We start from the raw sequence: 22,215 nt of genomic DNA on the forward strand, positions 1-22,215 counted from the left end.
AACCAAAACTACTTTTTTATTAAATAGTAAACCACTAACCAGTAAAAATCTACCATTCGGATCAGAGATAATATCCTGTTGTATAAAAGTAACTGAGGAGTCTATAAAAATAGAGACGCCTCGAATCTTAGCATTGGAGTTCGAATGAAATTGTTGTCCCTTCCAGAATTTGAAAAAACGTAGTCTGTCCCCCCTCCGTACATGGGTCTCTTGTAAAAATAAAATTTGTGCTTTAAGTCTCCGGAACACTTTAAAAACTTTTTTCCTTTTAATAGGATGATTAAGACCATTAGTATTCCAGGAGACAAAATTAATAATAGACTCCATAAATCCTAAAGTCAACCCATAACAAGGAGGATTGACAATAGGCGCGACCCACAAACCCGGAGAGGAAACAGAACATACAAAAGATACCGGGGAAAAGGACGCAACCAATACTTCAATAATGTATATAGCCCAAAGAGAAACAAACTAAAACGTGAAGCCCCTCCCACCACCCCCCACCCCAAGACCCCAAGGCGAAATCTAAAGCAGACCCGCCAGAAAGAAGCAAGCGCTAAAACTACCCCCATGACTTCCGGTATACGCTCCCTAAAAAAAAGGTATAAATATGAAAAGGGTCAGCTAATTGTAAAACAGTAAAAAAATAAGTAAAAAAAAGTTAGCTCAATTAAAATACACACAGAACAGAACAAAAGCCGGAAAGTATATATTAAAAAAAAACCACAATAAACCTCAAACTCATGAATAGACACAGCAACAAAAAAAAATAGGATTATTAACATAAAATGATTATAAAAAGCAAAACAGAATAAAATTTAAAAAAAACTACAAAATTTAAGGCCGCACAGGAAATACGTAAGATGACAAAAGGGAAGTAACCACTCAGAATCCCCTGGGAAAAGAAAGAAATGACGCAGTTAAAAAGAAAGTTTAGCAGCCATATTAAGAAATCGAAAGTAAACTTTTCTGCCCAAATAGGGCACAGAAAAGTTAAAACCAACCAATTCACAGCCTCCGATCAACGGAGAAAATTTAAAAAAAGGCAATTAAGATGTTGAAGATGAAAGTTGATCCAGATAACTCTGAGCATCCGATGGAGAATCAAAAAAACGAAGGGCTCCATCTAACATGCGAATCCTTAGACGTGCAGGGTACAGCAGCGCTGGTCTTAAATCCATCTTATAGAATTCCGACATCACGGATCTGTAACGGACCCGTTGGTCCCAGATTGGTTTACTGAAATCTTCCACGAATCGGAACTTAAGATCCGAAAAATCAATGAAACCTTTAGATCGAGCGAATCGAAACAGTCTCTCCTTGTCTTGAAAGTAATGAAAACGTAAAATAACATGCCTCGGTCTATCTGACCTAGACGAGTATGATGGGATTCTGTGAACACGATCCAGTAGCGGTGGTTGGTCAGGAAATACAGTAGGGAATGCATCTTTTAAAAGTTGGGAGAAATATTTCATAGGGTTGTTAGCTTCCACGGCTTCCCTGACGCCAATCATTCGTAAATTCTGCCGTCGCATTCTAGATTCCAAGTCAGAGTTTTTAAAAGTCAAAAAGTCAAGTTTCTTCTTCATTACATTAATTGTTTCTTCGACTTTCCCCATCTTAAGCTCACTTTGTTGCGCGGATTTTTGAAGATCAGATATAGCCGACTGATGTTCCGCAATACATGTTTGCATCTTATCAATTAAATCGGCAATTTTCTGGAACTTAGTTGAGATTTCCGTATGAATCAGGTCTTTAACAAAGCCCATAATTTCTGTACGAATCATCTCCCTAACAGAGGTTGAAATTTCCCTCTGAATTAACTCCGATATCGCTTTCAAAGTCACCGGTGATTCAGTCGGAGGGAGATCCGTAGCTTTCGGTTTAACCGGAGGTTTACCATCCTTGCCGTCTTTCCCGTTCTTAGACATAGCCGATCTCAGTATCATCCAATTGTCAGAGAATTCAGTTTAATTCAAAGTATTGTAAAAATTGATGCCTTAATAGTTAATTAAAGTATAGCTGACCATAGAGAGAAAAAACTCAGAGGTAATGGAGCGAGTCAAGAACGCGACTTCACTCCATGAGCGCTACCGGAAGTCTCTATATATTCTTAAAAAGCAGATCAAGTTACAGTGATAATAGTGTGGAATTGTTCATTATGCAAGAGGCACAAATGGTCATCACAAATATCAGAAATTCAGAATAAAATCTCCAGCAATTAGTTCAAATGGTGGCAAGTACAGGTCTTCCATACATGTGGTGCTTTCTCTAAGTGCCTGGTGTATAGTTTAAACTTGATAGAGAATGCAGAGCAAAGGGCTACAAATCCGAAGTACACTATGCTACACTATGCTAGTTTATTGGACTAAATGGGTACCTAGCCAAGCTAAAACATTGAATATGAGAGCATACAAATAATTCAGTAACTAAATCAATACAACAGTTTTTCATAATGTATCGCATTTAATCCCAATTTCTGTTCACCCAAAACACTAAGTTCTTTTCTGAGTAACAGTTTTATTACACTACTTCAGTGATGAATTTCAGAGACCAACTTCATTGTGAAAAGAAAATGACCTCTAGTTCTGCGCAATAAGAGCCACTTTGTACTCTCTCATTATAACACAAGTAATTGAAACAATCTATCACTGTTCACCTTATCATAAGCTCTCATGAAGATCTCCATGGGTCACCTCTTACCGCAATCCTCTTCAGAAATTCTAACTTTCATTCCAGTGACTTGAAGTTTTTTTTTAAACAACTATTTCTTCATGTTATGCTCAAACATGTGCATAGTATAATTCTATTGTAGCCTTAAAAATAGTCTTCACCACACCTCCTAGTTCAACATTATTTTCTTGCTTTTGTAATTTTTGGTTCCAGATAGTGAAACTATTATTTTTTTGTTTTTTCATTGCTACAAGTTATTGCATAGTCAATCTTTGTAATAGATACAGTATACCCTTCTGTCACTCAGTGTTTGAAATGTAGCCACTATTCCTCTATATTTAAATTTCTTTGTCTCGATACATAAGACTGTCACACCTGCTACTTATCATCTTCCTGAATTACATTTGATAGAGTTTATACACATTTTCCACTGCTAATCCCTCAATGAAGACTGATGTTTGATAAATTTAACATCTGAAAAAACACTTCAACTTAATATCCATTAATTTTTATATTCTCACTTCCTAAATTTATAGTAAATAAGAGTTGCCCCATCATTTGGAACATAAGGTAGAACATACTGACAGCAGGAGGAACTGACAACTAATTTGTTCAAAGCGAACCATTTCAAAAACCAATGTTCAATATTTACTAATGAGATATTTATTTAGTTTTGATGGTACACACCCCTCTTCCCAATTTATTTTCTATTTCATTAATACCATAATACTTTTTACTGTAACCTCAAATAGTACCTTTCATTTTGTAAATCAAGAGACAATTTTAGGTAAATAAAGGCTGCCATGCAGCCTTGCCATTCCTTTAGCATTTTTGTGTTTTTTAAAAAAAAAATAGAAGGCTAAGTTGCTAGCTTGACACTCAACCCTGCAAGGAGCCAGCCGAATTTGAACCTGGGACCTCTTGCCTTGAAGTCCAGTGTGGATGCCACTACACCACCAGCCGGCTTTATCAAGGGCACACACTAGTACTTAAATAGAAACAAATCTTTCATTATGATAGTGGAGGTTTCTCCAGTTTCTTGTCCTTATTGACTCAATTGAAAGTTCAATTCACCCTTCTTGTTTTTTTTACTGTTTTAATGGAGGTCGGGATTGAGGACGTGATTTTAAGTTTAACTCTGTTTGGTTTCAAGTTAGCCCATTGCTTTGCTTTGCTTTTAGTTAGTTGCACGGTGGGTTTTTTTTTGGGTTTTTTTTTTCTTTTTTTCCATTGATATATATAAAATCTAGTATACTATTATGTTATCTTGGTTTCTCATGCTTAAATTACATTGTTTGTAGTATTTTCTTTTTGGTATTGTTATCTTTTGGAATTTTATTATACTTTAACATTGTATTAATGTTTATATGGCTTACCTTTTTTGTATACTTACTCAATAAAAAGATTTAAAAAAGAAAAAGAAAGTTCAATTCATAAGGCATTATGAGAAATGCAATATTTCTCAAGAGGCATTAAGAGCAAGAAACCAAATATGTCAAACTTAAGTACGATTGAAACATCAGTCACAATTAATCTTAAAATAACATTTCAGACAATTAAAAATTCTTGTTTTACCTTGTGCTGTTCAATAGCCTCTATCCATTGCTGTCTATGGTCTGGGTCTTGAGCACGGAGATACCAGACACTATCATTCACACTGATATCAAAGCGACATTCATCAAACTCATGGGGCTGTGGAGAAATTTGCAAACCATAATCAGTCTGGGTTCATTCAAAATTTCACAGCAGACAATTAACAAAAAAGACATTATGTTTGTATGGAACATGATCATTTTCCCTGGCAAAACCTATTCACCTTTGTTTGAATAGAATGCACAGGAAGACTTTAAGCAGCAATATTATTCAATTCCATTCTACTAAAACTTCAACATTTAAGAGTAGAATCATGTTATTTATCTATTTATTTAAAACTGTGCAAGCCTGGATTGATTTTAAATTCTCTATGTGAAACAGATTGTATGGAAACTACCATTTTTGGTTCAGGACTTATTAGGTATTGAACTGGGGAAAAAAATCAAGTTAAAATAGATCACAACTGCAATGAAGATAAATAAAAATTAATAAACTTTCATATAAAGTTGGACCATGAACTCACAAGGATTAAAGCCTCACTGCCAAATAGATACATAGTTCAAGTCTACATTTCAATTAATTTTCAACCATGATCAAATTCAATCCATTCTCATCACTTCAATCAATTGGTGTTGAAAAACTAATCCCACTCTGCTGAAATTCTGTATTATATTAAAATTTTGATTTTCACTGGCTCTTGATCATAATGAGCTTGAGAGAATTCTTTCAAAGTTAGTCGTTTTGGTATAGAAAGTCTCTAGTGATAGAACATAGACAAGTGCATTACAGGAACAGGCCCTTCAGCCCACACTGTTGTGCCAAACTAATTACATTATTAATAAAAACAATTAAACTAATCCCTTCTGCCTACACACTGTCCATATCCATCTAGACCTTGCTTATTCATGTGCTAAGTGCCTCCTTAAAACCCTATCGTATTTGCCTCCACCATCACCCTAGACAGCGCCTTTCAGGCATCCACCTCTCTTTAGAAAAAGCTTGCCCAACACATCCCTTTTGGACGTAGCCCTTCTCATCTTAACTGCAAGCCCTCTGGTACAAGACAATAGATCTTTCGCCATTGACTGATTCAAGCTAATATACAAACTTGACATCCTACAAGGGAGGGGTGAGTATCTAATTGCTCAATAAGTTTGAATTATTAAATCTAATTCATTTCAAATGAATATGCAGAGAACTGAGGGATATGTGGAAAACATCATGTGTCGTCCCAGTACCAAAGGGCCAACTGAAGGTCTTGAACGACTACCATCCAGAGGCCCTGACCTCATACGTCATGAAGACACGAGAGAGACTGGTACTGACTCACTTCTGAACCCTGGTCCGATCAGCCCTCGATCTCCTGCAGTTTGCTTGCCAGGAGTCCACTGAAGTAGATGATGCTGTCACCTACCTGCTGAGCAGAGCCTACTCCCATTGAATAAGCAGGGCAGCACTATAAGGATCATTTTTTAAAAAAATTGTCAAGTGCCTGGGTGGAGAGCTCCGATCAGTGCAGGTTGGCACTTCCATTATATTCGGGATCAGGGACTACCTGACTGGCAGACCACAGTATGTGCAGCTTTGGAAACGTGTGTCAAACATGGCTATAAGCAGCATTGGGGCCCCACAGGGGACTGTATTGGCTCTCCTCCCATTTACCCTGTATACCTTGGACTTCAGATACAACACTGAGTCATCTCATGTGCAGAAATTCTGATAACTCAGCAATAGTTGGGTGTATAAAAGAGAAGACAGGAGGATGCACACAGGGCCCTGATGGAGGACCTTGTCTTACAGATGTTGAGCTGCAGGTGATTCAGCTTACACCATTTGACAAAAGAGATGGTGATGGACTTTAGGAAGACTAAGCCTGCACTGCTCCCTGTTACTATTGATAGTGAGGACCTACAAGTACCTTGGGGTGCACCTGGAATACGGCAAAGGGGAGCACCAACAGAGGCTACATACAAGAAGGGCCAGAGTTGCCTGTACTTCTTGAGGATACTGAGGTCCTTTGGAGTATGCAAGCATGCAAGTATGTATTCTACCAGTCCATTGTTGCCAGTACAATCTTCGATGCAGTGGTGTGCTGGGGCAATGGCATCAACACAGGTGATGCCAACAGGCTCAACAGAAAGGCTGGCTCTGTTATGGGAGTCAAACTGGACACACTGGAGGCTGTGGTAGAACAATGGACCCTACGGAAAATCCTGGCAATTCTGGACAATGTTTCTCACCCTCTACAGGCCACTTTGGCTGAACAGAGGAGCAATTTTAATAATAGACCAAGACAAATGCCCTGCTTCAAAGAGCGCTACATGAGGTCATTCTTACCCTTGGCCAATAGGCTCTATAATGAATCAACCTATAGCTAGGGAAGTGATGATCCCCTCCTGTTAAGACTGTTTGAGGCAACTTTTTAAAAAATTCTTTCTTACTTCTCTCCCAATATTTGTACATCTGTGCACTTGTGCTACTGCAACACTAATTTCTTTCGGGATCAATAAACTATCCTTCCATATGAAACCAATTGTAGGCAGAAGGGATTAGGTGTCATTTGTTTAATTGGTTCAGCACATTGTGGGTCAAAAAGCCTGTACTTGTACTGTGTTTTAATTAAGGAAAATATAACAATTTGTACTTGATATTTAACAACAATCTAGCAAATGAAGTTCCTAAAGATGAACAATGATTACCTCACTGTAACATAGCTAACTCCTTTTGCTTTGACCCTGTTGTTCAATAGACAACTGCTTTAACAATAAAGGCAATTTAAAACTCAAAAGGTTTTCCCTCCAACTTTAGTTTGTTAGAAGTTTTATAAATGCTTAATTGATCAAAATTGATTCAGTCTGCTTCAACATAGCACTTTGTTGGAGAATAATGAAATGCTGTCAAATTTTTAATAGCTTAGTTCCAAATACAAAAAAGTAACAGAAAAGATTTTTTAATAAGCCTACATAAATTTGAAAAGCCTACATATATTTGAAATACCCGTAAGTGGACAGCAACATGCAGAATTATAACCCAAAAGCAAACGAAACAGTTACAGTTCCTTCCCACAGCAACCAGAAATCACCTTGCCCAAAATGGTGCATAACATCAGCCGGACACATGACATCAGCATTAGCAATGCCACAGAAATCAATTACAAACCCTGCAAGGAGATTGTCATAGCCACTGGCCTATAACAAAATGTGATATTGCAACATGGCAGCTTTGCTGTTTTGTTCCTCTGCAGCTGTCTGGAATTCACAGTTAGTGATCCAACAGCCTCAAATGCAATTGAGGAATGCAAGTATACAGTGACATGGACCATGAAATTATTGGATTCATTATTGAAAACTACGTAATTGACCACACTCTGCAGGGGCAGAAATATGAAGTATTCAGTCTAGCATCCATGCAGTTTGCAATAACCTGAATGACATTTAATTACTACGTAAAATGATCTAGAAGACCACTTTGCTTCAGAATCAGAAACAGATTTAATATCACTGGCATATGTCGTGAAATTTGTTTAACGCAGTTAGAAGATCCACAAATGCAGGCTTTGCCAGTGATTCCCTTATTAACTGAAAAGATCCATGAAATTACAACAATCTACTTTTAAAGCCAAAATTCATCAATGATCCATCTTTGTTCACTTGTTGCCACTGTAGCATTTCTAGTAATGGCCAAATTTGAAAGTCCTTTCTCCATGAAGTTGAAGAGTTATATTAATGAACCACTGGATTACCAAAACCCCAGAAAGAAAACTATAATACCATAAAACTTGTTAGCACAAAACATGCATGCACTGGAGTTGTGATATTGGAGGTCTGAAAACAAATGCATGCTCATCTTTAAATCAGCCCAAGAACACTTGAATATTACTAGAGTTTAAGGACTTAATTATGTGGAGAGTGTAAAATAACTGGGATTGTTCTGAGCCAACGTTAAATGAAAATACAAGTTTAATATCCTTGTGTTTTGATAAAATAAGAAAACTGGTTCCAATGATTTATGACAATTGGCAAAAGAACTAAGGCTACTAATGAAAAATATTTACACAGCAAGTGATTGTAATCTCCACCTGCTGTTTACATGTGCTTTAGAGGAAACAGATTCAACCACAATCTTCAAAAAAAAAATTTTACAATTGCTTTGAGGGGAAGAAATACATTTCTCTGGGGAAAAGAGCAAAAATTTGGGATTGGATAACTTAGATGCTTCATCTTCCTTTCTTTCTCATTTAAGAGACAACTCCTGGCTTCAAAAAACTGAATCAGAAACCAAACAATTCTAGAACTTCCAAACTGTACTATAACTAAAACACATTTAGCTGCCAGCCACAAACAAAAAGTATATTGACTGTCGCTACCTTAGAGAGGTTATGCATTAGTGCAATGACTCACAATTATTGGTAACAGCACTAGCTTAACTTGTTTCTTTCTGAAAAGCCTTGCACTTTGAACATGCCACATAATATGAACAAATTCTAATCTGGTCATCAAGATGTAAAAGAAATAATTGAACTTCTAGTACATACATAATTTTTAATTATAATAATGGAATAAAAGATTCTGCCAATTTTGGACCTCCATGCTTTTCATAGTTCAACTATCAATTTTATGCCCCCTGTATTGGTTTTTCAGCTGTCCGCCTTCTTTACACAAGCTGAGAAAGCCAACAGCCATACTAAAATCAACTCAAATAAGATCATACATTTTTTGGCTTTCCTGATCACCAGTCTTCAGTGCTTAAACAAACATGCATTCATGGTGGAAAAGTACGTTGGCAATGATCCCAGTATTCACCACAAGGAAGATATTAAACACTTGTGATGCTACTCTGTTATACATGCACATACTCCACATTTCACAGCTCTTCCACGCAGGGATTGGCAGTACATTAATAAACCAATTTACTTTTAAACTTAACTACTCCATGCCAAGCTTTGTCTGGGTTTCATTTCCACGATGGTGCTTAATCACCTGATCTCAGTAAGGCTCTAAAAGACTACATTGCCAGTCATGGTGCATAAAACTTGGAAGTGATTTTTTTCTTTTAAAAAAAAGACTGACACATGATCACTTTCCAGTAAAACCATCACACACACACACACACACACACGTATTGCAGTAATTTTAAATAACCTTCTAGAAGTCAATAAACCAAATGAATAACTGTCAACTTGATAATATCTGAAGCTTCTAGCACCTATAGAACATCACTCTGGTATTTGCCAGTGCCCTTAAAGTACATTTTTAATTTTAGCAGAATAAAAAATATGGAAAGCAATACAGAAAAATACTGAACGAGAGGGGAAGAGCAAATAGAGTTCTTTATATAGTGAATAGGATATGCAAGTTAAGATAACTGTTTTAACAGCTGTAAAGTTAACAGTTAACTGTCACAATAAATCAAGCTTCAGTTATACAACATCAGGACAATATTTTATGCCAGCAACTCAGCCACAGGATTGAAAACAACTTTTATTCCACTAGTTCATTAATATGTTTCATACTCTTTATGTTTATTTAGTGTTACGAGAATACACATAAAATTAAGATGTTTGCTGGCCTGGGCTAGCATCAGTGGCATCAGCAGTTGGTCTGCCACCTGCCCTCAGGGGAAGGAGAGATAAGGAACAATGGAGCAGCGTCTGGAGATGTGTAATGAAGGGACGTGGGAGAGAGAGCTGTCTGGAGCGGCTCCCCCTTTGAACCCTGAACTGTTTGAAGTGATGGACAGGCGATACCCCAGCAGGGGGATAAAAAGGGACAGGTTCGCTAAGACAGGGACACACGCCACCCGAGGTAACGAGACCCTGGAAGCGGTGCGCCTCTCACGAGTGGTGAGAAGTACCGGACAACGCACAGGGTGGGAAGGTACGATCAGCGGGAACCCGGTGTGTGTCCGCCCTTGCCTGGGTGCCGGGTTCACTGCAGAGGATCGACCGCATCTGGAGGAGAGGTCACAGTCGGTGACCTCAGGTGACATCACCAAGGTCCCGCCCAAAAGCTGTTTGTGAGCCATACCGCTGGTCTGTGAGTGAAGCCGTTCTGAATGATCAGTTGTTCCTATTCTATGTCTCTCTTCCCCCACCTTGTCCATCGCCATGGCAACGATTACTGCGAACTGAACTACAAACTGGACTGAACTTTGAGTCATTTTGAAATTGGTCATTTACCCCTAGACAACGATAGAGCTTGATTGATGCTGTTATCTTAATTCTGTGCACATGTGTGGTTATCATTGTTGAATTGTTGCATTTATTATTCTTTCGATTACTGTGTTGCTTGTTTCTTTAATAAAACTTTCTTAGTTCTAGTACTCCAGACTCCAACTGAGTGATCCATTTCTGCTGGTTTGGCAACCCAGTTACGGGGTACGTAACATAAGTGGGGTTCTCGTCCGCGATTTTGAACGCTAAATTTGGGACGGAGTAAATTGATTGGGTTAAAATTCCCGAAAGAAAGAAAAGACAAACAGCAGAAATGGAGGTTGAGGAATTTATAAAGGCGCCGACCTTGGAGGCATTAGAGGATGCCAGGAAATCGGAATTGATAGCTGTGGCCAAACGGGTGAATCTTGCTAAGGTGAAGTCGACAATGAGGAGAGAGGAGATACACAGAGCTATTGTAGAGCACTATGTATCTAAAGGTGTGTTTCCCCAAGGTGAGCTGGGGGTGGTGTCTATTGAAAAACCTGCTGGAGACGCGGTACAGCTTGAAAAACTGAGACTCGAGCACGAGTTCCGGGTACGGCAGTTAGAACACGAAGAGAAGCAGTTAGAAAGGCAGGAGAGAGAGTTAGAAAGGCGGGAGAGAGAGAAAGAGTTAGAAAGGCAGGAGAAAGAGAGAGAGTTAGAAAGGCAGGAGAGAGAGAGAGAGTTAGAAAGGCGGGAGAAAGAGAGAGAGTTAGAAAGGCGGGAGAGAGAGAAAGAGGTAGAAAGGCAAGAGAGAGAAAGACAGTTGGAGAGAGAGGAGAAACAGAGGGAAAGGGAATTTGAGCTGGAGAAGTTAAAGATAAGGGCCGAGCAGGGGCTCGTGCCGAACCAAGGTGGAGGGTTCCGGGCGACTCAGGAGGTTAGGCTGGTTCCCCCATTTGACGATACCGATGTGGATCGGTACTTTCTCCACTTCGAAAAGGTGGCTATAAGTCAGGAATGGCCGAGGGATAAGTGGGTTGTCTTACTTCAGAGTGTACTGAAAGGGAAGGCCCAACAAGCTTACTCCGCTTTATCCGCGGAAGATGCCCAGAAGTATGAGGTGGTGAAGGAGGCCATCCTCAGGATTTATGAGTTGGTCCCGGAGGCATACCGGCAGAGGTTCCGGAATGCGAGGAAGCGGTGGGACCGCACGTATTTGGAGTTTGCTCGTGAGATGCAAACATATTGTGAGCGTTGGTGCGCCTCGAAGGGGGTAAAGGGGGATTATGACAGACTGCTGCAGCTGATTCTGATTGAGCAGTTTAAAGGTTGTGTCCCTGAGGGTATGAGACCCTACCTCGATGAGAAAGAGGCAGCCACGTTAGCCGCAACTGCTAAGTTAGCGGATGAGTATGCGTTGACGCATAAAATGAAGGTTGCCCCGAGTAAAGGCTACCAGAAGGGTAGTCAGGACGGCGGGGAGAGTCCACCGGAAAAGTCAGAAAGTAAGCCGGGGACTAGTGAAAAGGATAAGGTAGACCGGGAGCAGTCTGGTAGGAAGTCTCCTGGGGTCGTCTGTTATAATTGTGGGAAAGTCGGACACTTTGCGTCCAGGTGCTTTGCCCCAAGGAAGGAGACGGGGAAAGGAAAAGCGGAAATTTTGAATGGCTGTATCGAGCTGTTAAGCGAACCGCTAGGGAAGGACAGGTCTGAAAAAGTTCAGGAAGGGCGCGAGAGGTTTATCTCGGCCGGATTGGTGTCGGTGAAGGAGAGGTTAAAACCAGTTCCAGTGCGGATCTGGAGAGACACGGGAGCGTGTCAGTCATTGATATTGAAGAGTGTATTAGAGTTTAGCTCAGAGACCCAGACTGGGGAGGTAGAGGTCAAAGGTGTTGGGAAAGGGACAGAGTCAGTCCCTTTGCACCAGATACACTTGCAGAGCAACCTGGTCTCTGGACTAGTCACGATCGGGGTGAGGTCCGAATTACCGATGAAAGACGTGGAAGTCTTGCTCGGTAATGACATCGCCGGAGGAATCGTGTTCCCAGTCGTGAGATTGACGGGTCAGCCTGCCAGCATGGAGGCCCCGCCCGCGATGGTGAATTTGGCTGAAACATTTCTGCCAACCTTGTATGAGACAGGGTGTAGTGAGATAAGAGGTAGTGAGGGAGCTGGGACGGACGTAGCAGTAGCCAGGAAAGAATTTGTGCAGACGCAGGAGCGAGACGAGGGGCTGATGGTTTTGGCAGAGACCGCTCTCTCTGACACAGCCTTGACAAGCTATTGTGCGGAGGAGGAAGTGCTAAGGAAGAAAGGGAAATCAAGTACAGCATCCGCAGATGAGGAGTGGGGGGTGGTGCAAAAGAGTTATGGGGATGAGGTTTTTAACATGGCCCACGAGGTACCCCCCGGTGGACATTTTGCGGTGCTGGAGGAAACAGTTGGTGGAATCATGAAAGAGAGTTACCGGCTGCCCAGGGGGAAAAATGTTATTGATCATGACCGACGCGAACTGAGACGGTCACCGGCTTTTGATATGCTAACAAACCTAGTCGGTGTTAGCGTGGAAATCAATGAAGCTAGGGGCCCCCTGTTAAGAGGAAAAAACCATTTTGAAAAGATTAGGATGGGATCGGTCAGATGGGAGAAGGCTATTGTTTTGGCCAGGTCTACTGATAAGGTCTCTCCCTTAATCCCCGAAGGAGTAATTAAACGACTCGCACCCATGTGTTTGATTGTCCCGAGGAAATGCAAAGAACTGGGACGTTGGGTGATTGTGGTTACAATAGGGCAGCCAAGTAAACAACACCCATATTTTTTGAGTAATTCAGTGACTAAAGGGCTGATGAACACAGAGGTGTGTATTGGCAATTTAATACGGCTGTCTGAAGCCAGTTTGATAGTGAACCTTGAAAAAAAATGAATTCGGCCACACAAGGGTCACTTACCTGGGAATTGTGGTGACACAGGGGCAGCTGGCAGTGATGCAAGCTACAGTGCAGGCTATCGCTGACCTCTCAACCCCGACAGACAAGAGGGCCCTCAGAAGGCTTTTGGAGATGGTGGGGTACTGCAGGAAGTTTTGCAATAACTCTGCGGTCAATACCCGTTCCCCTCCTACTAAGCCCCTGCGAGAGAAAATTGAGTCGGAATGGGACGACCCTTGTTATTGTGGTCCGGGACAAAACCAAATGAGAGGTTACATTGGTCGCAATTCATCAGTGTTTTTGGCCACTATGAAGTTTGCTGAGTTGGAGCCTGGTCTAAGGGATTATTAATAACACGTGTAAAAGGAACAGAAAATGTGATGACTGTCTGTCAAGGTGTTGACAGCTTCAAATTCTCTGTATTAGCTAAATAACTGTTAAAGATGTATATTGTGTATGTATCAGATAATGTAGTCATGTTTGTAATTTTTACCTCCCGGTAAAAATCCTTAAAGGGGGGAAGTGTTACGAGAATACACATAAAATTAAGATGTTTGCTGGCCTGGGCTAGCATCAGTGGCATCAGCAGTTGGTCTGCCACCTGCCCTCAGGGGAAGGAGAGATAAGGAACAATGGAGCAGCGTCTGGAGATGTGTAATGAAGGGACGTGGGAGAGAGAGCTGTCTGGAGCGGCTCCCCCTTTGAACCCTGAACTGTTTGAAGTGATGGACAGGCGATACCCCAGCAGGGGGATAAAAAGGGACAGGTTCGCTAAGACAGGGACACACGCCACCCGAGGTAACGAGACCCTGGAAGCGGTGCGCCTCTCACGAGTGGTGAGAAGTACCGGACAACGCACAGGGTGGGAAGGTACGATCAGCGGGAACCCGGTGTGTGTCCGCCCTTGCCTGGGTGCCGGGTTCACTGCAGAGGATCGACCGCATCTGGAGGAGAGGTCACAGTCGGTGACCTCAGGTGACATCACCAAGGTCCCGCCCAAAAGCTGTTTGTGAGCCATACCGCTGGTCTGTGAGTGAAGCCGTTCTGAATGATCAGTTGTTCCTATTCTATGTCTCTCTTCCCCCACCTTGTCCATCGCCATGGCAACGATTACTGCGAACTGAACTACAAACTGGACTGAACTTTGAGTCATTTTGAAATTGGTCATTTACCCCTAGACAACGATAGAGCTTGATTGATGCTGTTATCTTAATTCTGTGCACATGTGTGGTTATCATTGTTGAATTGTTGCATTTATTATTCTTTCGATTACTGTGTTGCTTGTTTCTTTAATAAAACTTTCTTAGTTCTAGTACTCCAGACTCCAACTGAGTGATCCATTTCTGCTGGTTTGGCAACCCAGTTACGGGGTACGTAACATTAGTAACACTTAAAGTTAATGGATATAATGCAAAAATATTCCTGACCTAACCAACAACGTTAAACCAATGAGTGTCATGGTCCGGATCGGGGTCCCTTTAAACTTACTTTGTTTATGTTACGATCCGGACCGTTGACTCCCTGTTTCCCTTTGGTTCCCTATTTTCCCTTGTCCCTCCGGCTGGGTGATCGGAGGCAACTTACTCTCGGCTGAACCGGCAGTTTATAGTCTCCGGCTTTAAGCCGTTCAGTGCGAGAGCGTTTGCAAAGTCACCAAAGGTATTGCGAGCCAATGTCATCTGGCCGGAGCAAGCCTAGTCTCCTCCTGGAGCAAGTGCCAGCAAGCCACCTTCCCTTGTCAGTACGGGCCAGTCTAAGTTAACCTGCTGGGGTGAGTCAAGAGCTCGCTGCAGCTTGGAGCGTACTTGAGCCCAGTTATAGTTCTGTCCATTGTTGTGTAGTCTCCGTATCCATGTCGTGCGTCTAAAAGGGGTCCTGGCCCTGTACCCTGGAAGGGTCCTGACCCTGTGTCAAGAAGAGTCCCCTCCGTTCTGTGTCTTAGGAGGATTCCCGGCTTATGTTTTATGTCCTGTGTCTGAGTCTGTCCCGTGAATAAGAAGAGTTCCTGGCTCCGGAGGCTCCAAGTACCAAGTCCTGGCCCAGACCCTTAGTCCCAGCCTCGTCCAAGGCCTGAGTCCTTGTCCAGTATGCTATTCCTGCTTCTGCTTTGCTCCCTTTGTAACGAGCAATAAACTCAACTAAGTTAACCTCACAAGATGTGTTTGTGTCTTGCATTTGGGTCTGCCATCAACGCCCCCCATTGTGACAATGAGGGTAAAATCATTAGCAATGCAGGATTTTAGGAATTCAATATCAGTTTCAAATGTGGCATAAATATCCTGTAGCTGAGTTCAACACAAATTAATTCTTTAAAAAAAAATCTGATTTTTATAGTAGCAGAAGTTTAATTTTTCAAATTTCTCATAATCCACTCCCATGTTCCTTTCCCATTTTCATCAATTCATCCAAGTTCTCTCCCCTCTTTCCATCACCCAGATACCAAGATTCATTACCCTTTCCCACTCGGTTCCATCAGCCACATTCCTATCTACTTGGGTCTCTTCAACCTGGATTCACTCTTCTTAACCTCTCTCCTACATGGTTCTCTGCACACCCCATTCCTGCATCCTCCCATCCCCCATATACAACCGACCAGCCTTCATCTCACCCCTCCCTGTTATTTCTACACGCTGGCCATCTTCCCTCTACGCACTCACTCCTGTCAGGGTTTTGACCCGAAATATCAGCTGCTCCTGTGCCTCTGCTACTTGACCTGGGGAGTTCTTCCAGCAGTTTACCTTTTGCTTCAAATTCCAATTTCCTGTGTCTCCTGTGTATTGCCATTTATGGCCTTGGGTCAAATCAAATCACAGCCAATTAATTACTTTTGATGCCAGCCCCTCTTAACAGAATTACATGCCAGAGTCCATAAAAACAAAGTTATAATTCTGCACCCATAACAGTCAGGTCAAAAAAGGTTGATTAGAGGTTTATAATAAAAAGTCTTTGGAAAACTTGTACCTCACACAACAAAAAAAAATTAAGTAGAAACCTATAATATTCATTAAAAACTCACTCTAGTGTTCTTTTCTGGCAAAAAGTAGGTTGCAGAAAATCCAAAATTCACCAAGCCCAAATAGCAAACTCCAGTCAAGTGTGGCTGGCACATCACACACAATTGGTACTACAGCTACAGAGCTCCAGCAACTCAGATAGGATCCCAACAGACAGTATCGGGCTGGAGCTTACACATTCTTGTGGCCATGTGGGTTTCTCTGGGTACTCTAGTTTCCTTTCACAGTCCAACATTTGGCAAGTTAACTGGCTATAGCAAATTACCCCTAGCTCGTGTGGTGGGAGGACACAGTCGATGGGTGTGAAGGAGAGTAAATTGGGAACTGGCACTGATTGGCATGTGACAAGAGCCAACACAGACTCTATTAGAATGTGAATCAGTGATAATCATCTCCATTCACAGCAAAGACAAGGTCAATTATGTCAGCCCCAGGACACAACAAAGAAACCCTGGCGCCAGCTATCTTTAACTGCACCATCATGACCAAGAAGAGGGGATGTTTTCTGATAACTGCAACCTTCAACTTCACACCCAAATCCTCACTTAATGAAACCATGTGCACTTGCACACAACAACATTCAGGCTGGTAAGTGACACAAAGTTACACCGCCCCAATATTAGGCAATGACGACTTCCACTGAATACTTGCTTTGCCTTTTAAAGGAATACTGGCTTGTGCAGAAAGAAACAAAACTGAAAATTGTGCTCAAAAGCCAAGATGAGGTACACAGAACATCAATAGGTTCATGTGGAATGTAACTATCAGCACAGGCAAGTTAGGCAACATGATTTGCTTCAAAAAGTATCCAAGCCACACCTTCTAGGTAATTCCTCACCAACAAAGTCTATTAAAATTGCAACTTGCTTGATGAAATGGGAGCTTATTGAGGTTTTGCTTTGAGAGCAATTTGCAATTGCGCAGCAAATCATTGTACAACTTAGCAGATCATAAGTGGCCATTCTTGAATGGCTCTGCTGCTCCAAGTAGTTTAATAAGTGACCCAACCTTGTTTCTTGACCAAATGTCTTGAGGGGAAAGGATTTTTTAAAAACTCAAACTAAGGAAAAGCCTACAGCATGAACTCCAAATATATGAAAACTTGTCAAGGTCATAAATTTTATCCCATTGATAGATTAGCAAAATCAGATCACAAGACTAAAGTAGTTAAACAATAATTTCCATTAGTCAAGAAAGACGAAACTACTGATAAGGCTGCAGCTGATCAACCACAAAAGAAAAACCTTTACTGGTGAAAATATGCAAGTTGCGCTTTTATCACCAGTATATGCAAAATGGTAAAATGAGCATTGATCCAATGATTATACAACCTTACTCTTTTGCATATTTAAAGACTGCACTAAAGCCTGAAAAAATTACAAAATATCATTGTTCCTCTGTGCATTTACTTTACTCCTTCATACACTTAAAAAATTACAAGTGTTTACCTCAATCTGTTGTTACCATATCTAGGGATGTTTACTGAGAAGAGACTCCAGCAGGACTAAACAAAAGTGGGAGTGGGGTGGTGAGAAGAAAATGGTAAATCATTCTCACGTTCACATATATAAAATAGTTGCAATCAAATAAGGAAATTTTTAAAAACTGCCATAATCCTTGGTGTAGTGAATAAATGCAAATACCGCAGTTGCTCAAGCCCGTTCTGCCATTCAAACGGATTACTTACACTGATGCCATCTAATCCCTGTACTCCGATCCTCTTAGAGCCCAAAAAAATGGTAAATCAGCTTAAATCAAAGCACAAGGTGAGATATCTCCAAAAGGTTAATACCAAGTATGATATTTCTCAACCCCAGAAGCCTGACCCCCTCATTTCAGTGCAATGACTCCTTGTTCTAGATTCTCCAGTCAGACAAAATAGCCTTCCTTCATCAACCCTCATAACCCCTAAACAATAGGAGAATCAGCAAATTGAATTTTTAAGTAAAATATTGATTCAATTATATATTCTAGTTATTAAAGACCAAAGGATGACAATTTTGTTAGCCATGATTAAGCAGCAAAACACACATCCTATTAATCCTGTTTAAAATATTTTGATTTATAGATCATGCATACATGAATGATAGAGCTAGCTTTCTATATGATGTATTGGAAACAGGCAACTCTATCCCTCCACAGTCTGTGCACAAACATTATACATAACCCTGGATGAACCATTAACAAATCTTGCCAATTACAAACATCAAAAAGCAATCATTTTCAGGCCATAAATAATCTTCCTAGCTTAAATCCCCACCCCTCATTTCCCTACCCATGCATTACCGTACAATAGTCAAACACTCATTTATTGCTTCAAACTTATTTCAGTGCTCAAACTTGGCTCCCTTTCTCCACCTTAAACTTCAATTAATGCACATAACTTTCTGCATTATCACATCAAAACACATTCCTTCAGTTCCCTCCTCTCCACATGTATTTAAATCCCACTGTCCTTCCCAAACAAATCTCCTCCAACTTGACAGTCTCTCCTTCTGCTGCTCTATTATGCCTCAATCGATGAGGCCTGGCAATTAATATTCTACCACCTTTCACAAGGAAGTTAATGGGCAATCCAATCAGTAACTGGCCAAAAACTGAAAGTTTATATCTTCTTAGTCATCTCTTCAGTAGAATCTACTTTTCCTCTCATTTCTAATATACACGTTTGTATGTCTTTAAGGTCTTCATATTACTCTTATTAGACAAACTTTTTTTTATTTCAAAGCAGGAAACAAGATTTTCTGTTAGAACTATATTAACTAGAATGTCAAGATGAACTTTCAAAGCACTGCAAACATACACTGACTGGTTCTGAAACTGCAAATTGGTCTAAGTTGCTAAAGCAGCTCTTTAACCTGCAATAATAGAATATTCAATATTTTTCTGTTTCTCACCTGGAATTTTAGACAAAAGTTTAACTTGCAGAAGCAAGGAAATATTGCCACAAATGGACTGAGGAAAGATACTTTGAGAGCTCAGAGACCAATATGGGAAGCACAGACTTTTGCACAGATAGAGCAGGTGGGGGCAGGCAATGCTTTAAGCCCCAACATATGCTGAACTTCTCAATACCACCCTGAATACTCCTCTACTTGAAATCATTGGTTAGAGATTTCTAGAAATGGGGATGAAGCATTTCCTCAAGGAGACTTTGAACACATCCTTGAATTTTCCCAGTCCACATGGCAATCTAAACCTTGTGGGGAAGCTCAGAATTGAATGTCTCCTTTGGAGCACACAGTTAATTTGGCTGTAAAACAGAGCTGATTCAGGACCTCAACACTGGGATATAAGGAGCATGATGAACCTGACCTTAACAACAAGCAAAATACATGACACAGCATTAACAAATATACATGCGGCGCTTTGACCTCAGAGAAGCCTTTGATTCCAACAGGGGAGAGTACGATGCACCCTCAAATTCGGCTGTTCTCAGATGTGTTACTATCGTGCATTTGCTCTACACATGCAAGTCGTGACGTCTACCAATTGGTATACAATGAAACCATTGTCAAACAAAAATGCATCAGAAATATTTTGGGTTTGCTGCCAAACTTGCCTCACAATCTTTCTTGTGACACGATTACATCACACCTCCAACAAAATCTCAAGGAGTGAAACTATTGTTCAGAACTTATCCGAAGGTTCCCAACCTGGAGTCCATGGTCCCTTCAGTCAATGGTAGGGGTCCACGTCACCAAAAAAAAAAGGTTAGGAACCCCTGTTTTCAGCTGTCGATATTACATATTACAGCTATTCTATGACGGCATATGACTCAAGATACCATACTTGATGTCCTGTGTGAACGTTTTGACTCCTTACTTAAGGATACACTTGTTTTCTTGCAGTGCACTGAAGGCTCGCTTGAGTTAATTTCTGGGATAAAGGAGGTGCCTTATTAAGTTGTGTTTTACTGGCCAAACACAGAAATTTAGACAAAAGTGAGGTGATCTCATTGAAGCATAAATTCTGATCAGTTTGACAGGACAGATGCACCGAGAATGTTTCCCTGGGGAATAAAGGGCTACGTCTCAGAGTTAGGATCACCCACTTAATAAATATATACAGTAGACAGAGAAGTTTCTTCTCACAGATGATTATAAATATTTATAATTCTCAGATCTGTGGATCTGAAAAGTTGAGTACACTGAAGACCAGGATAGTTCCTCCCACAAACTAATGGTGTCAGTTAGGAATACAGAGTTGGCTTACGATCTTATCAGGTGGTGCCACCGACTTATCAAGGGACCACATGAGCAAATCTTGCTTCTATTTCGTATAACCCAAAGTTACAATTGTAATTAAAAGTTTATATTCAATATTTTCATCGGATACAAATTTGCAAACAAAAACAGCAATCCTAGAAGTTAGTGAGTTATTTCAAAAAGTACAGATGATCTCAATTTTTTAAATTTAAAAAAGTTGGATTGGCTTTTAATATTCAATATGCTTTATAAAACAAACCAATCTGCAATTTAAATTGAATTTGCAAACATTTCATTTTTCTCTGAAGTAACCAAATTAATCACTTATAAAATATGATACCTGTATACTCCATATACAAAACTTTGTGATCATCTTAACTAGACTCTGGATATCTTGTATAAAGCGACAATATATTTAAGAAATAATATTAAACAAAAAGGCAGCATTGCTGAAGGATGAATTAGCTGCATATCCCACAGTGTTTCAACTCTACTTGAAGAACCTGACTTAGCAATGAGTGGAAGGACATTTCAAGCCATATGACTGGTCATAGCAGCATACAATTCTGCTGATGTAGGATTCTTCTAACCAGGTTTTAAACTGCGAGATCCAAATTTCATCTACCCAGATAGTCCAACTGTGCCAATAACAAAAACAAAATTCCCTCATAGAATAAACAAGAGTATTAATGCATGATCAGTGTGATAACCCTTACCAACAATGCTATCATGGCAAAACAAAGGATGTGTTGAGTCACTCTGTAAGTTGCAAACCAGTCCTTCAGGTGGGGTGGGGGGGGGCAGAAAATTAAAGAGATGAGAAGGATTTCTTTAGCCAGAGGGTGAGGAATTGGTGGAATTCACTGCCACAGATGGCTGTGGAGGCCAAATCATTAGGTATATTTAAAGCGGCGGTTGATAGATTATTGATTAGTAAGGGTGTTCAAGGTTAGAATCAGAATCAAATTTAATGTCATGAAATATGTTAACTTTGTAGCAGCAGTACAATGCAATACATGGTAAACATAGAAAAAACTGAATTACATATTTATAAATGAATATTAAATTGTTAAGTTGAAATAAGTAGTGCAAAATCAAATTTTAAAAATGTATGAGGTAATGTTCACAGGTTCAATGTCCATTTAGAAATTGGATGGCAGAGGGGAAGAAACTCTTGTACCTCCTTCCTGATGGTAACAATGAGAAGAATGCATGCCCTGAATGGTGAGGGTCGCTGATGATGGACACCACCTTCCTGAGTCACCGTTCCTTGAAGTGGTCTTGGATGCTACACAGGTTAGTAGCAATGGCAGGGAGAAGGCAGGAAAACGGGTATAATAAATCAGCCATGATGGAAAGGCAGAGCAGAACTGATGGACTAAATGGCCCAATTCTGCTCCCATGTCTATTGGTTTTATGTTTGAGATGAATTTATTCCATTATACAGTTATTGACCTCACCCTTTCATTCACCCCAGAAGACAATGCACCGCAAGCACAAGCAGTTGCTTCAATTTTCTGGTTTATGTACTTGGTCTGTACTCAAAATAAAGAGTTGCATTAGAATGATCAGCTGCTGCCAATACCTTAAGCACATCAATGAAAAAGATAAAAATTCCACTTCAGCAACACATTTAGTTTGTATCATTACTGTACTTAGTG

The 22,215-nt window shown here is 40.5% G+C and overlaps 1 protein-coding gene across 6 annotated transcripts in view; it reads right to left on the minus strand.

Moving 5' to 3' along the window:
• The window catches only part of LOC134347117 (ceramide transfer protein), a 139,021-nt gene that overhangs the window by 84,648 nt on the left and 32,158 nt on the right, over positions 1–22,215 (minus strand). For all 6 annotated transcript variants that reach the window (XM_063049275.1, XM_063049276.1, XM_063049273.1 and 3 more), the window contains exon 3: positions 4,249–4,365. In XM_063049275.1, the coding sequence (XP_062905345.1) occupies positions 4,249–4,365 (117 nt within the window). The remainder of the gene's footprint in view (positions 1–4,248; positions 4,366–22,215) is intronic.

The sequence above is a fragment of the Mobula hypostoma genome, chromosome 5 (assembly GCF_963921235.1).
Source record: "Mobula hypostoma chromosome 5, sMobHyp1.1, whole genome shotgun sequence".
NCBI classification, from domain to species: Eukaryota; Metazoa; Chordata; class Chondrichthyes; order Myliobatiformes; family Myliobatidae; genus Mobula; species Mobula hypostoma.